Source organism: Spodoptera frugiperda, chromosome 23, assembly GCF_023101765.2.
Source record: "Spodoptera frugiperda isolate SF20-4 chromosome 23, AGI-APGP_CSIRO_Sfru_2.0, whole genome shotgun sequence".
Lineage (NCBI taxonomy): Eukaryota > Metazoa > Arthropoda > Insecta > Lepidoptera > Noctuidae > Spodoptera > Spodoptera frugiperda.
In genome coordinates, this window is record NC_064234.1 from 12,671,790 (window position 1) to 12,688,417 (window position 16,628).

Below are 16,628 nucleotides of genomic sequence, written 5' to 3' on the forward strand. Positions count from 1 at the left end.
ATCAAATTAACAGAAAAGGTTTTAGATAATATAAATGTTTCAAACTTTCAAGTTTATGGTCCTATTGGACCAAATATCTAAAATAACAATTTTAATGTGCAAAATGTTTAAAATTAATAGGAGAAATTATCTATATGTATTTATCAAAGTTCTCTGGGCACGATTTATCAGTGATAACAAGTTATCACTTTCCACCATGAAATGAATACCGAAATGCTGAATATTGTTAAATTTTATTTATAATTTTAATTCGTATTCCTATTATTATAGGAACAGAACAAACTAGAAAAAGTAAAAATAAATAATTATTTTCCCACACAAAATAATTAAACTTAATTTTACGAAGGAAGCTTGTGAATAAACTAAAGCTTAAACTCTATGATTCTGAGTGATACCTGACAGCAGTGACATTAGTAAAGTCAAAGTCAACACCACGTCATTTTTGATAACCGGATTACCCGGCTGTCAAATAACCAATGTCATTCTTCAGACTTGATTCCGTTTGAGTTCAGTTTACTATTTTATTCACTGTGAGTGGTAGTGTGGTGGATTATTCTTAACCATCTATCGTGTGAAACAAGTTATATTTGATTTAATTATCCTCAAATTTTAAACAGTAAGTGCTCGTACCATTCCTTATTTTTTAGGTTATGTGATGATTTGAGGTAATACTCGTATAACAATGTAATTATCTATTGTTGTGGTGTTCGCTTTCTGTAATATGATCTTCTACAAGGACTAATCATAATGCATTATACAGAAAACTAGGTAAACAAGTTGTAACTTAGAATTTGATTTTTATTTGCATTGAAGGAAGACAAACTTTTTATCCATAATAGGTACTTTTATTTGCTTATATTTTAATTCGGAAAATTATTCTGGTTAATTATATTAACAAGTCTGAAGATAGTCACCACTAGTGAATACTTCGTTAATAATTATGTCGTAGTTAAAATGAAATTTGAATAATATTATGCATAAATAAATCAAAATGGGAATCTATCATATTATAATAGTGCTTTAATTTCCCTGATCTTTTTTATCGAGATATTTATAGTTCTATTGTTTAGCAATTGAACAGTGTTTTTTATGAAAAAAAGATTATGCAATGTTTTTATGAAAAAAAAACTATAGTTGTAACAAAATATGAGAGGTAGTTTCATTCTGTGTAACTTTTTTTTTAATATCTTGTACTTAAACATTTACTTCTTATAACATTTTATTAATATACCTACACTGCTTACATTAAGTTAGTCAAATGTCTACTTACCTGTTATAAAAAAATCCAAACCTGTTTGTAATAAACTATGTAACAAGCTACCAGCAAACAAAAAATATTTGCTCTAAAAGAATATAAAAATTTTTGAAACATTGGTTAAGGTCAAAGTTAAGGTCAAATGTGTCTTATTATGTGATGTCCTTTGACATTCACATCAAGTAAACAAAAGTTGGATAGACACAATATTATGTATAGGTACAGTGACTTCTCTTAGCTTCTGCCAGCTACAGCTTCATCCACTTTACCAGGGCAAACAATGAAACAATTATTTCTTGATTGATGATTTGTTTCCTAGATTGGGCAAAGCATTGATGGGCCTTTCGGTTTTTTGAAAATTTTCTCAGTAGTAGTATGCAGTCTAGGATTACTTGTATGTGACAATAGGCTCAACCCTATTGCATTGGGTTAACATAAATTGTAAAAAGTGGGTGTACAACAGTTGTATTACAAGCCATAATGTGCACCTCTGCTGGTTATCTCTCCTTTGGGGATAAAAGGCAGGACTATATTTATTTATTATTATTTTAAAATAACTTTATTTAGTTATTCCATAGTTTTTTATTCCCAAATGAATTCTATTCCAGTGATTTTCATTCTTTTAGAGTAAGTCTGAATGTACAAACTTATAAGTATTATTAGTAGGTCAGGGTAGGATAACACCATAATATTAAATAAGATATACCTGCAATAGTGCTATATTATTTCATTTAACCAGCTGTTTTTCAAGCAAGCATTCAGTAATTTTATTTATTCCCATTTGTTAGTTATTCTTTAATAATCTGGGTTGGGTTGGGGGGTGGCTACCAGGGACAATAACGCCAAGCCCATTACTCTAATTACTTGAAGAGGTCTTCTAATTTCTTCACTATACAGTATCCATTGTTTATGGTACTTTAAAAAATGGTGGCTAATAATGATCTCTGATGAAATTTAAACTGGCAGAGTCAAATTAGTTACAAACTGTGCATACAAACTTAAATGATTACTTGTCAACATATTAATCTTAATTCATGCTTGTTGGAAGATTTGACCTCTGGTCTCTAATTACAAATAAGTGATAAATGCAAGTTAAAACAGCAGAACATAATATATAAGTATCATCAATGTGAGAATGGCATGGTGTTTTTCTCTTTCACATCTAAACTATGAATCAATTTTAATATACTTTGTTATAGAGATATGTAAAAAAGGAACTTAGCATAAAAATCTGCTCAAAATGACATATCTGCATAAATAATTCCATTTACAAGCTCTTTCAGACATAAGACAGACCAACTTGTAGACGATACACCTACTTGTATGTACTATAGGACACCTCAACAGCAACACATAGGAGTAGTATACAATATTAGATAATTTAACATAATGTGGTGAAACATTTAGAGATAAGATAATTAGCTATCTATATCTGTAGCACTCTCATATTATTGCCCATGTTGTAATCTTTTCTGAGATTGGACTATGACTATTTATATTTATTTTATTTATTTATTTATTTATTTATATCTTAATAGGTCTTTGTCATTAAAAACTTACTATAATACTATATTATCTATTATATTTTTTATGTGCAATTGGCATCATTTTTTTATAACTATCTTGAGATAAAACAGGTAAATTAATTACTTAATGAATTGTCTGTCTGACATTGAGAGTCTGATTTATACACGTTATTATTCGATGAGCTTATTCGACTAATTTCAAGCCTCCCGAGGGTCCATAATCAAGCATTAGTAGGACCAGTTTGCTTTACGTTGAACGAAAATTTGATTGGTTCATTCGCGCTGGCCAATCAGATTGCCGAACGCACTCTTGTTTCGATGTCGTTAAACGTCAGACAAACTCGTACTAAGCCCTCGGTAGTCGTCACAACTATTATCTAAGTGATTTAGGCGTACAACCTAGATGGCTAAACTAATTTATATAGCTAAAATGATTTCGTTCTACCTTCTACCATTAGGTGAACCTTTCACTTTACTGTTAGGCTTGTAACCAATAGAAAATTGAACCTTCAGCCTTAGTTATTTGGTCTACTTTTACTTGCTCACTTTGACCTACATAGAGATAAAAAATATAATGAAAGAATAAAAGTAAAAACAATGTAAAATGGTCTCCTTTATAATTCACATTGTGTTTGGACTTTTTCTCTCAAGGTCACAGGGCCTTGTTGTCTAATGTCATAAGCTATGCAAAGCTAATCTAATACAGCTTTGTATAAATATATACTTCTATAAATTTTTTAACAGAATCAATGTATAGAAATTAATTAGGCCGTATTTTCATACGACCATGTTCATTAAATCTTTTACCCACCCACAGATTATGATGACGATTTCAAAGTCATATACCTATTACATAGTTAGCCTAGTTGGCTTGCTACGTACTAATTACCGGGCAATATTCCAAATTCCTGAAAATTTCATAAAAAGTGCTTTCGTTCGTATATTAGGTAATCGACTGTAGTTGTAACAATTGCAATTCTTAATATGTACGTTAGAAAAGTTAATTTACTTTCGCTGTCTGAGCATTTATATATTACTTACTGCAAATGAGTGAGCCATATACAAAATGGACCTTTAGTCAGTACAGCAGTTGAAGCTGCTCAGTTCAAAGCGTATGGAAGAAGTACTATAGTTATATTCGTAGAGAGAAGACCGAGAACTCTCACTAAAGAGAGTTTCATGCTCGGTCAACGAAGTCGGCTTAGGACTAAGCAACTGACAACACAATGCCTCTACAATGACCTTGGAATTCCAGTTCAGATAACTCTGTAATCTCAGTATAGAAAGGCTATTAATGACGAGGATTAGTACCGTGGCTGAGATAAAGAATAGGATATAGTTAATTACTATGGATAATGTATCCGTTAGTAATTATATGGATACGGATAAGGATCAGTCAGAAACTTAAGTCCAGGATAATTATGCGTGGGAATGAAGGTGTTATTATCATTTCATAATAGCATACATCACATAGGGATCGAACTCCTTATTCCTGCTTCGTCTAGCTTTCCATTTTTGTTGTGTCAGTATCAATGACAAAATGTTAATTAAGCGTTTATTATAAAAAAACGTGAAGCTGTAATGTAACCTTGAAACACGTTAGAAAATTCGCGCCGTGACCTTTGTTTCTGTTTTACCAAAAAATGTTTTCGTTTGAGCGAAGATTACTCTTATTTTTTGGTGAAAAATAGTCCTAAACGACTAGGCATTAATTAAAATTCTACATTTTATCAAATCAAGTTTTATGTAGTACCTGTATTAGCAAAAACATTTGATTTTGCAAAGTCTGCGCTACGTGACCGCTACATGACGTGTATGTATCTGACAACACCACGTCATGTGTACATAAACAAAATCACGTAGGCACCTAACCAATGCAAAAATAAGTCGCAAACTATTTCCTCAACATTCGTTTAGGCTGCAATTGAATCGCCTTCACTTAACAGTCTCAAATGAATCAATTGGCTGTGATAGTTGGTGACGTCACGGCTACCGGTGGGTGTGCGCATGACGCTCGACCAATTGAGAAGTAATTTGTTACAATATTGCATGTAACCAGTGTAGTGATTGTTTGTTATTCAGCCTGTTTGCTGTTTGCGAACTATTTAGATGACGACGGGTCACGGACGTGGGGTCCACCCAAAGTCCAAATTTCAAAGCCTTAAAGAGTATTAATAGGTAATTGTTGCTGTCAGTAGTTATCAAGTGGTATAATATGCATCTTTCATTTTCGAATAAACTATTCTGAACCCAAGTTTGTTTGGTACATTGGTAAATATTCACCTTCACCTAATAGTTATTGGATTTTTTTACGTAGCCACGTTGCTTCCATCTGCATCCAAAATAAAAGTAGATACATTTTCTAAATAGAATTTAATTTAGAAAAGAATAATATTGTGGGATTCCCTGTAAACTGATGAAATCACAGGTTGGATTACTAATAGTCGTATCGATCGATCAACAGGGTCTGTCTCAACTAGAAATCAAAACCCTCGTGGATTTAATATAGATAACATTAACTTATATCTAATATGATAACGTCAGTAAATATTGTCCAGTCATTGGGTAATCGTATTGCAATATAGTCAGACTATGAACGAATACTGTCTGACGAAATTTCGACTTCGTTCTTGTAAGTCGACTTTAAAATTCGCAATGAACGTATGACGTCAGTATTGTAATGAGTGCGATGACTTGCTGTTCCGTTCTATCAAAATTAACATGTACATACATAAACATATAACTCTAAAAAAATAGTAAAGAACTAACGAGTCTAAATACTGGTGAGCAAAGTGCAAATTGTATTGAGATCAGAGTTAAATTAAATTGGTTAGCAACAGACAACAGACGTACTGCACTGCACTCATGTGCTGCAAAGATAAATAGAAAAATAATAAAACTGAGCTTCAGCGAGATGTAGCTCAGTTTTGTTGGATTGGGAAAACCTGAAGATGCCTCGGCTTTTGCAGAAATAACTTTATGAAACGGAATACAATATGCAGCTGTCTACTGTTTGTTAGTTTTGACTAGCCGCAAAAAGTTCTGTCGGTAACCTTGTTGTTACTTTCAATACAAGTTTAGACATAATCCAAGTATTTTGTATAACATACACATTTTTCTGAAGGTGTTTTGTACTTTACTATGAGTATGTTTTACGTTTAAATCAAAATAAAGGTAATGTAATCGAAACGAGAGCGCGTTCGGCGCTCTGATTGGTTGGTTTATTCAAGCCGGCCAATCAGAGCGACGAACTTGATTACTTAAACGTAAAGCAAACTAGTATTACGGGTACTGTACATTTGTAAGTTCGTATCTCATCCATGGAACCATTATTCTTGCTTGAAGCTTTATTAGTTTCTTTACCACAATGAGACAGCCATAAATTGTCGAATTGAACAGGAGCGTGCGCAGTTTGCCAATAGAGTCGGTAGCCGCACTAACGTGTAATTTACTTGACGGTGTCTGATTGTTTCTGAGAATAAGTACCGCATTGTAGACGTACGTAATTATTTAACTAAGACTATCATTGAAGTACCTCTTACGTAGTATATGGTAAGGACTATTTTCCTCTGAAGGGCTTGGCTTGGCCTATATTAGAATAGGTACTTATAGTTCATATGGCGTATTTGAAGCTTGAATAGGTAGGGCCTATTATCATACAATGAGCGTACGAAATTCATCTCTATAATTAAATACAATGGCCCATTTGCTACAAAAGTATAGATTTGCGTCGTTGACTACAGTAGACTACAGTAGAGTAGGACTTTGAACTCGATCATTGGTACCAATAAAATGTTATGATGTAATGATTATGACATTAATAAGAACAATACGTTGGGTAACAAGACCATGCTACGCCTATATTATCGAAGTTATTCAAATCATGTTTTGTCAGGACTATACGATTGTTCTTGATTTCGATTATATTTATGGTATCCTCATCATTTCTTTGACAAAATATGTGGTATAATAAGAAACATAAACTCTTTTTCTCCGTAATACATCATGGTTTAGGATATGAACCAGTCCTTAACATGGTTGAAAAACCCTCCTTATGAGGACATCAGACTTTGTCCTTCCAGCCTCTATTTCTGGTGGAAAATGTATCTTTAATATGTATATTACTTTTGTTCCAGAGCATCATCATGTTGGACGTACTAGCCGACGTGCTGCAGCCGTACAAGGAGCTCGTGGGCAGCATCGCGGCCATCGTGACCGTCGGCCAGATGTTCTCCGGCTCCTTCATCTGCTGGGACATCTACAAGCAGGGCAACACCAGGGGCATCGGGATCATGCCCTTCCTTGGAGGTGTCGTTATGTAAGTAGCTAACCGATTGACCTTGAGATGAAAGGGCAATTTTTGTAGTGAGCAGTTTATAGCGTAACGGTATATCTGTCGTTGTACAGTACAATAAATGAACAGTCGTCAACGGTGTTGCATTGAGTCTACACCTCAGATCATAATACACCACCACCCGCTAAAATAGTTTATGTTGTTGCCATAGCATTATGCATTCCAATATGCAAATAACATGCCATGTTCTCTCAATTTCCATAATAAACAGTTAAATAAACTATCTGGTTACTGAAACGACATTACACATAATGACCAAAACGTATTTCTTACCCACAGGAGCGTCCTTAACTTGAAGTTCGGTTACATACTTCGCGACGACAAGATGATCCAAGTGAACTTGTTCGGTTTGGCCTTGAATATCATCTATTGCTTGGTTTACTTCAATTATACTCAAGAGAAGATGAAGGTTTGGGCCCAGCTTGGCCTCGCAGGCGCCTTCTCCGCCGGCCTCATCGCGTACGCCGAAATGGAAGATCCTAAGTTGGTTGAGAACAGATTCGGAACTATCATCACTGCATTCATGTTCTATTTGATCGCGTCGCCCTTGTTCGGATTGGTAAGTTCTTTTAACTTTTATTATATCACTGCTGTAGTGCTGTCCGTACTTCCTTTGTATTTAAGAAGATCCTCTATAACCTTATTGAATTGTTGTCTAATTTTGGGACTAGTAGTCAAATCAACTGGACCCATAACTTTATTTGCTCTTCGTTATGATGAGTCTCGAATTGATTTAGTAGATCATTCACTTATTAACGGCAGCTGAAGATGCTGTTTTTGATTGTGATAGATTTAGTATCATCACCTTTCAACGACAGCTGTATATGCTGATTTTAATTGTGAATGTATAATTTAGACAAAAGTAATGCGAGCTCATCTCTCACCGTTACTTGAACAATTGAACGATAATATTATATCCTTTACAGTAACTGTTAACATTACAAACACCAATCATGATTATTTCATTGAATCTTAAAAAAAGTAAAGTTGATAAACCATAAAATCGGTCTGCGATTGGCTAAAGTGGTAGTGTAAATTCGCAAAAATGAATGAAGTCAAGTTGGATCACTCATAACCAATTACTATGAACGTTGTTCGAGCTACGTTTGTACATAGATGTGAGCTAGTATTGATATACATCAGGCAACTAATTAACTGACTGTAAACAATGAATGCCTCATTTACTCTTTATCTTTAAACTTTTCTATTGTACTGTACACGTTGCCATATAATTATTCAAATTATATGAGAGGATGAACGAATGAATGGACTGTGTAAGAAGGGATATTGTTAAGAGATGATGCACAATGAGAGGGTAGAACTAAGAACTAGCTTCAGCCAGCTGCTTCGCCCCCGTTTCCGTGAGATAAAAGTATCCTATCACCCAAGTCAACTCATCAGTAGTTTCAGCGTGATTGACGGACAACCATCCAAACAAACAAGTGTGATATATTAGTCAGTAGGTACAGTATGTCAAGCTTCCAATTTCCTCAGTCCGCATCCCACTGGTAGGAAATCGAAATTTCTTTACTTAAAATGATTTTAGCCTAACACATTAGTATCCCATACTATTATATTTTCGTTACGCAACTATCATTAACGTTATCACGTGTATATAACACAGTTTATAATTGTGTTATCTCATATCTGTAATTACAGATACTTCAGGGTCTTAGTTTTAAATGTCGCGTGAGTATTTATCGTCGGTTCCGCTAATAGTGGAGTGAGTAATTATTCTACGTACGATAATGCATTTTTGTAATAACCATCGAACTACATTAAATTTGGGAATTGTTCGAATAGTTTCAAGTGACCCCGGAGTCCTAAATGCTTGAACTACATACATACGCAGTGACGCGACATTGAGACATGAAGTTTGAGTAAAAAATCAACATCTAGAAACAAACATTCAATTCAATAATTCATCTTTTTACACAATATATTGTGTAGTTTCTATTTACACAGCATTTGGATTTGTATGAAGGCCATGCCATAACTAGATTAGTTATCGTATTGAGTCTTAAATATGCACATAAAATTAAGTACTTATTGTATTATGTGATAACGAGTCTAACTTTCTAATTAATTCTAGTAGTATTATTAATCCGAAAGTTTGAATGTAGAGTACTATTTAATACGACACTACTGAATGATTCTAACATGATATCATAGACAACGTAGATTATTTATACACAACAATTGGTGTGTCTGTTTGTAATATTAAAATAATTAGTTTTTACTACATGTATATCAACTGAACATACACCAAAATAACATATTTTTTTTTCAATTTTTGTCTGTCTGTTTGTTCTGGCTAATTTATGAAATGGTTGGATCAATTTCGTCGGGACTTTTATTTGTAGGTACCTGGTGTACTAAGGAGTAACTTAGGCTACTTCTATTTGTTACAAAACCCGTAATCCACGTAAGTGAAGCCGCAATCATCGGCTAGTCTAGAATAACACTTTACTCTTTAACTTGATACTGGACACTGGCGGAAGCTAGAAGAAATATTATTACTATAAATAGCTGCCTGAGAACAAAACCACAAACGTTGTATACATATCTATCACAATCATTATTCAGTTTACTATTGTATCACAATCATGAGGTGAGACACAATGGCCGAGATATAAACTCTCATAAAATATTATGCTCGTAAATATATTGTTCATGTCCCCAATGCGAGCTGTACTTTGGATGTGGTACAGCGCACGTAGATACATCGGTCATACGTTAATACATACATAGATGATGATATTTATAGTTATTAGTAGTTAGATATTTTTTACTATCAAATAGTGTGCATTATCATCATATCAAATTGTGTGCATTTTTAGGATCCTTGCTTTTAGCATCCTACATTCGCATACATAACATTGCAACTTGATAGTCGTAACTCGCAACCCATCGGGAAGTAATGTTTCCGAAGGTTTAAGTAGAGGTTGAGATTTTCTAGACTCCGACTGATAGTTTCTAAATAGTAAAGCACAGTTATATTGCGATCAATGAGACCGCGTTCGGCGCTTTAATTGGTGGGTTAATTGGAGCCGGCCAATCAGAGTGCGTACGAGGTTTCGCTTCGATCTTATTAAACGTAAAACAAACTCGTACCAAGGCCTGACAACACAGGAGATTTTAACGAAGTAATTTCCAAAAAGTGTTGCTGATTTCTAGTTATCTATAGTACCGAGACTACCTAGTTACTTTTCAGTTCAGTTACGTCGTTCGATTATATTATCAGTACGTGCTTAATGACTAATTACCATAAAATAAAATAGATATAAAATGTAACATAAGTCAATGACCTCGGTAGGTACTTGACTTGACCTCATTCGCTTTATGTCACGTTTGCAATGTGATTTGATGTAAACTTATAAAGAATATAATAAAATTATTATTATTAGATTTTAGATAGAAGTATCAAGCAAGTATTTGTAACGATTGTATTGTTAGCTAAGTGCCTAGAGACCTTCAAATGTAGGCATGCAACTATGTCATTTAGGCAACTTGTTAGCATAAAGTATTGTAATTTAAAAGCTTTTTGTTGTACTTCACTCATTTTTCTTCCCTTGTTTATAGACATCATAATATTTAATCAGCAATCGTGCTAGAACTTGATAAAAATGTTCCACGTAAAAAATCTTGAGCGTATTTAAAATATATTTGATGATAATGATAATAGGTTACAATGTAACTCTTTTACACGTCAATCTCATAAATAACTAGATGAGGCCGGCATTTCCTTACGGAAAACTCTGAGAAGAAATGCCGAAACAAACTCAGAATGATAATGATAACCTAATGATTTATGTACTGTGTTACAGAGAGAAATAATCAAGAACAAGAGCACGGAGGGCATGCCGTTCCCCATCATCCTGTCGGGCTCCATCGTCACCTTCATGTGGCTGCTGTACGGCATCATTCTCAGGAACAAGTTCCTACTCGTGAGTATCATGACAACTTTCTTTGAAGAAAGGGCTTTTTCTGGAGAAAGTGTAGGGGAATATGGACACTATCGAATCTTCTAGACTAGTTTTAGGCCCTAGTCTCACAGTGCAACGCCTATTACGTGTGTTCCAAAGCGTTATAATGGGGGTTTCCGAAATATAGGGTTTATTATCTTTAACGTCGTCGTCACGAAGTCTTATATCAGATGTCAACCTATCACAACGCCTTTTTCTTTAATATTGTTTAATCCATATTTTCATTGGTCGGTCTACTCCATTTTTACTTTTCTACCATCTACTGTTAAAAGTGATAGATAAAGTATACTGTTGCATATGCTCTAAAATAGCACGCTAAAAGGCATTCTATTGAGCATGCTCCAAAATGTTTAAAAAACGAACGCCTGTCGATTCGCAAGTATGCCCGAAATAAGCCTGCTAATTGCGAGCAACAATCCGACATACCGAAATTAGCATTTTGTGTGACAGAAAGTTTAAATTTAGGACCTTTAAGTTACATTCTAATGAAGCTCTTCTGATGTCATACATATATTTTCTGTCTATAATTTCAGATACAAAATCTAGTCGCAGTAGTATTGTGTGGATCTCAACTGGCGTTGTTCGTGATCTATCCTTCGAAGCCGAAGCCAAGCAAAGAAAAGAAGCCAAAGGCAAAGAAAGCCGACTAAATCGAATAGTTAGGACGAACCACAACGTTGCCTCCTTAGGATGTAGGTATGTAATTTGGCCGGGTTATCCATAACTGTGCTTTTGCAATTATAATATTGTTTTAAACCGTAAAACGGTTTATTACTATAAAAGATCAGATTGTGATTTGGAGCTCTTTATAAAGGTGCTCTAAATTAATAATAATTAAATAAAAATCTTAACTAGTCTTCCATTCATTTCGATAATGATTACATTAACTAAAAATCACGGTTTACTCTCGTATTATTAGTGGAGAAAAGTTCTACTAGTTTCGAGTCACAGAGGGACTCTTCATCATGAGCAGCGTGCGCAGACACGGCGACGTCGCGCACCCTACTGATTTTTAGTTAATCTGCCAAATACTCAAACGCTACTGATTTTTAAGACGCTCTCAAGACTAGTTCTGTCACTATCAACTCTTTATAAAATGACAGAGATAGCACGATATTTTAGGAGAACTTAAAATTGAATACCATTTCAGTATTCGGACGTAGGTCTCATGATAATTATAATAAAATCACGATTACATTGATGATCATATTTCATTACGTAACATTGTAATTTGTCTGCATCTGTGAACACCAAGGTAAATATATATTGTTTACCTGCACAATGCAAAAGTACAGCTAAGGAAAACTCGACCATATTTAGTTTTAAGTATAGAACAATTTTGTATACGTTTTGTAAAAATAACTCATAGCCACATGAATGCATTATAATTTGTAATATAATATGTTATTTACTTATCAGCTATCTGAGATTTTATTTCATTAGTATCTGATTGTTCAAGCAATATATGTGTGAATTTTCTTTAATACATTTTCAACTGTATTGCTTTGTTATAGAGTCGAAAATGTATTAAAGTAATGGTATATGTTGATGTGCATCTGTACATGTTCTAGTTTATAATAATGTCAGATTTCTTTATATAATGTTTTCCATGAATTCGTTGTGCAAAATGACAATTGTAACTTTTGTTCACTTCATAATTTTGTTATAAAATAACCTGTTATGAATTTTATAAATTAAATCGCGAGTTTCTTATTACTAAATAGATTTTCCTTTTAAATTTTTCATTTATTGTTACTTTATTGATGTTACATATTGAATTATTGCGTTATTGAGATTTTAACACTTATTTCAATTTGATTGAAAGTGTTTAACATATTTTTCTTTAGTTTATACAAGACAGATGTTCGTTACTTCATAGTTTTCAATATATTTCATTCATGTTCATTACATTCCATCAGAGTGTCTTGGATTCTAATTAAAATAACTACATTTTATATCTAAAGCAATATATTTGTATCCATTTATCTATTTACTCCAACAAAACGAGTATTTTTATCGTAATTATTCTGAAATGAACTTTATTTTTAGAGCAATAAAATTTATTTTTGTGTGGTTATTTGCATTTCTTGTTGATAATGAATGGCATGTACCTTTGTAAATACAAGTTTAACCTTCAATGATAGTATAACCTGTTTAATGTAATAGAACATCGTATTAAAATGTCGCGCACGTTTGCTTAGCAATTAAACAAATGGTTTGTAAAATCATCCCAATATTGTGATATCAAACATGTGAGATTGTGAATTAAAATAAAGTAATTTTGTATTAATTTTGTTTAATGTTTTATTTCTTATCGCTTTACTATAACAATATCATGTTACAATAGTAATAGTTGCTGGGAAAGATCATAATTGTTGTGATTTTTAGTCAGTAAGAGTCTTACACACTTCCCTGATGCAAGCGTACTTCTACTTTTGTAGCCAAATGATACACTGGCATATAAAAAAATCAGTAATGTTTGACCAATGAGTATAATAAGTACGTACACCACACACACACACACACTTTCATACGTGTTTCAAAAGCTTTTTGTCAATTCATTGACGTTTCTGTTACATTGTAATAAACAAACTTTTTAAAATTCAAAATCATTTTAACCAGCATACGGATCTCCTGATGGTAAGCAATTGCCGCCGCCCATGGACACTTGAAACACGAGAGGCGTTTCAAGTGCGTTGCCCGCCTTTTGGGGGTTAGGAATTTAAGGGTTATTGGGGAATCGGGGTTTGGGAAGAGTGATTGGGCCTACGGTAACCTCACTCACGCAAGCTTTGTTTCACGTCGGTTTTCTGTGAAGGTATCACTCCAGTCAAGCCGGCCAAAGCAAGACTCTCCTACACTTAAATACTATGTGGACTTAAATACTATCTTTTAATAAACATAAATAATATTTTACTCTAGATCTAGAATCTCAAAATATCATTTCTGTTTGAAAGTGACTTCGACGTAGAGCTTTAAAATGGCTTCGTATGTGTTCGTGAGTGACACGACGAAGTCGAGGCGGCCCTTCTGGAAGGGAAACACGTTGGGGAAGTGTTCCGTCGGCGCCGTGATGTTCATTACAGCGTGGTAGCCCTGGAATGTACATACATATAGAACATTAACCAATATGCCTCTATCTAGACTAATAATTAAAACTGGAATGTCTGTTCGTAATATCGGTATAATCGCTTCTTACTATGTGCATATGAATCATCATCATCATCATCAGCCTGTTCTCGTCCACAGCTGGGCATAGGCCTCTCTTGGTATATGAATAAACATACTAATTTTTGTGTCTGTCTGTTTGGTCCGGCTAATCTCTGAAATGGCTGAACCGACTTTGACGGTACTTTTATTGACATTGTAGCTAATGTACTAAGGAGTTACTTGGGATACTTTTATTTTAGAAAATATAAGGCCATAGTAATATAATAAAACAAGTAGGTTGATCAAGAAACAGAAATAGAAAAATAATAGGATCTAAAGTCCTGTGTGTGTTTGTCGGTTATATTATAAGTAAATACCCATTGAGTATTGTTGTATTTGTCTCTTGTATTGCGCATATTATTTTATTTTATTAAAAAAGGAACAACAAACAGCTACACTATGTGATATTATAGGTACTTTCTCTATCACCTACTCTATTTGTGTTATAAACAGACTCACAGCAGGCAAGGGACACACCACGCCAGCGTTCTTGATGGCGCCACCGATAAATTGATCCTTATTCACCAGGTCGCAGAACTTGTAGTGGTGCGTGATGAAGGAGGGCCGGTACTCATTGTGCAGGTACTGGTTGATCACTATATCCACCTGCTAGCATACGAAAACAGTTAGTATTTGAAAAGGACAGTAATCATGCTACCTGAAACCCAATGACTGAAATTATTAACTCACGGATCGATTGACAAAAAATCTATAATTAGCTACTTTTTAGATTTTTTGTTCGATGTGAGTTCGATAATATTGGAATGCTTCGCCTATAAAAGAAGTGAGATCTAAATAAGTACCAAGTTCCATACACAGACCTCAGTTAAAAATGATATAACTTGGCAAGTTTTAACAGAAAATTTATATACTTGACTCATTGCGTTTAGTAGGTTTATAACAAAGTGTGTGAAAACTTGCCAACTTGTTATATCATTTTTAACTGAGGTCTGTGTATGGAACTTGGTACTTATTTAGATCTCACTTCTTTTATAGGCGAAGCATTCCAATATTATCGAACTTGGCATCCTTTCACATTTATGTTTTGGGTGGGATTTGAAAAGGACAGTAATCATGCTACCTGAAACCCAATGACTGAAATTATTAACTCACGGATCGATTGACAAAAAATCTATAAAGTAGGTAATGTTAAATACTGATCTCAATCCAAAGATTTATATATATTTTTCAAAGTCCAAAATAACAGGTACCTATTGTATTTCTACTTATAAGTACGACCATACCTATACGGTACGTATCTACCATGAAGCGGATGCGCTTCGCCGATTGTCTTGTGGTTCGATGATGGTAAGGACTAGGAGGAATTTGAAGTTGTGCAATTCCCCAGCACGTTCACCGTAACTTGGCTGCACGGTTGGCTCGGTGGCTGGGCAACTGGCTGCCGTGCAACGGGTAGCGGGTTCAATTCCCGCACGGAGCAACTCTTTGTGTGATCCACAAATTGTTGTTTCGGGTCTGGGTGTCATGTGTATGTGAACTTGTATGTTTGTAAACGCACCCACGACACAGGAGAAAATCCTAGAGTGGGGCAACGTTTTTTTAAAGAAAAAAAAAATATATAAAAAAAAAAATGGTTCCCTTCGTACTCAGTGGTAAAGGCTTTAAGAAGTTATTAACCAACAGAGGTGTTCCAAACCGTAATGTTGTTGTTCCACATGTGGCTGGTGGTGCCCATCAAGTTGATGTAGTAGCGGGACCGCCGGCTGTACCGCCGGATGTTTATCGTCAGGTTCGTATACCGAGGGTTCGCGAACGTGACGTTTGCTCTTTCAGGAATCACTTCCATGCTCTGTAAAGCAAGGATATCGCTAAAGTTTTTTTGCCTAAATGATTGAATATGTTGGATTAAAGTTAATTTCTTTTAAGTTTGAGGATTTCGGGATAAATGTATTAAAGGCCGAGTGACTGGCAGCAATGCAAAATTTTTGGTGACAATGCTCAAGTCGCCTGGCAATGCCAGATGGCAATACCATCGTATTCTTCTTACGCGTGTCTAAGATTAACACTTAACATTGTAATTTACAAATTAAATGTGTAACAATTCGCTTTACCATAAGTAGGTACATGTTCGAACGACCACGACCATCCATCTCCTACATTCACGTGACGGATATACTATTTTATTTTTGAAGTTTCCAAAGTGCCTTCTGTAGTCTAGTTGAAATAAATGCTTTGACTTTGAATTGCATAATTACAGCAAAGTAGGTACTTACTTCGATGACATGGACAATTATTATCATCAGAAATGATGTAGGGAGAGGCCGTAACATGATTCT

General features: G+C 34.4%; 2 protein-coding genes across 2 annotated transcripts; one reads left to right on the forward strand and one right to left on the reverse strand.

Moving 5' to 3' along the window:
- The first annotated feature begins 445 nt into the window (after nt 1-445).
- Nucleotides 446-13,411, forward strand: LOC118267186 (sugar transporter SWEET1). The gene is made up of 5 exons (XM_035581014.2): nt 446-616; nt 6,918-7,099; nt 7,415-7,694; nt 10,963-11,082; nt 11,655-13,411. The coding sequence occupies exons 2-5, from the start codon at nt 6,927-6,929 to the stop codon at nt 11,769-11,771; spliced, it is 690 nt and encodes a 229-aa protein (XP_035436907.1). The 5' UTR covers nt 446-616; nt 6,918-6,926; the 3' UTR covers nt 11,772-13,411.
- On the reverse strand, nt 11,655-16,333 carry LOC118267184 (uncharacterized). Its single transcript, XM_035581012.2, has 3 exons — nt 15,989-16,333; nt 14,791-14,937; nt 11,655-14,217 (listed from the first exon to the last, which is right to left on the reverse strand). Exons 1-3 carry the CDS (start codon nt 16,136-16,138, stop codon nt 14,062-14,064), a joined length of 453 nt encoding a protein of 150 aa, XP_035436905.2. The 5' UTR covers nt 16,139-16,333; the 3' UTR covers nt 11,655-14,061.
- Nucleotides 16,334-16,628: the final 295 nt, after the last annotated feature.

Bases quoted from the DNA above. Each gene is read 5' to 3' on its own strand.
- LOC118267184 (XM_035581012.2), bottom strand. From the start codon at position 16,138: ATGGAAGTGATTCCTGAAAGAGCAAACGTCACGTTCGCGAACCCTCGG. The intron at 14,938-15,988 runs GTTTGGAACACC...GTATGCTAGCAG, and splicing joins TGTGGAACAACAACATTACG to GTGGATATAGTGATCAACCA. The intron at 14,218-14,790 runs GTGAGTCTGTTT...TGTACATTCCAG, and splicing joins TGGTGTGTCCCTTGCCTGCT to GGCTACCACGCTGTAATGAA.
- LOC118267186 (XM_035581014.2), top strand. From the start codon at position 6,927: ATGTTGGACGTACTAGCCGACGTGCTGCAGCCGTACAAGGAGCTCGTG. The intron at 7,100-7,414 runs GTAAGTAGCTAA...TCTTACCCACAG, and splicing joins TTCCTTGGAGGTGTCGTTAT to GAGCGTCCTTAACTTGAAGT. The intron at 7,695-10,962 runs GTAAGTTCTTTT...ACTGTGTTACAG, and splicing joins CGTCGCCCTTGTTCGGATTG to AGAGAAATAATCAAGAACAA.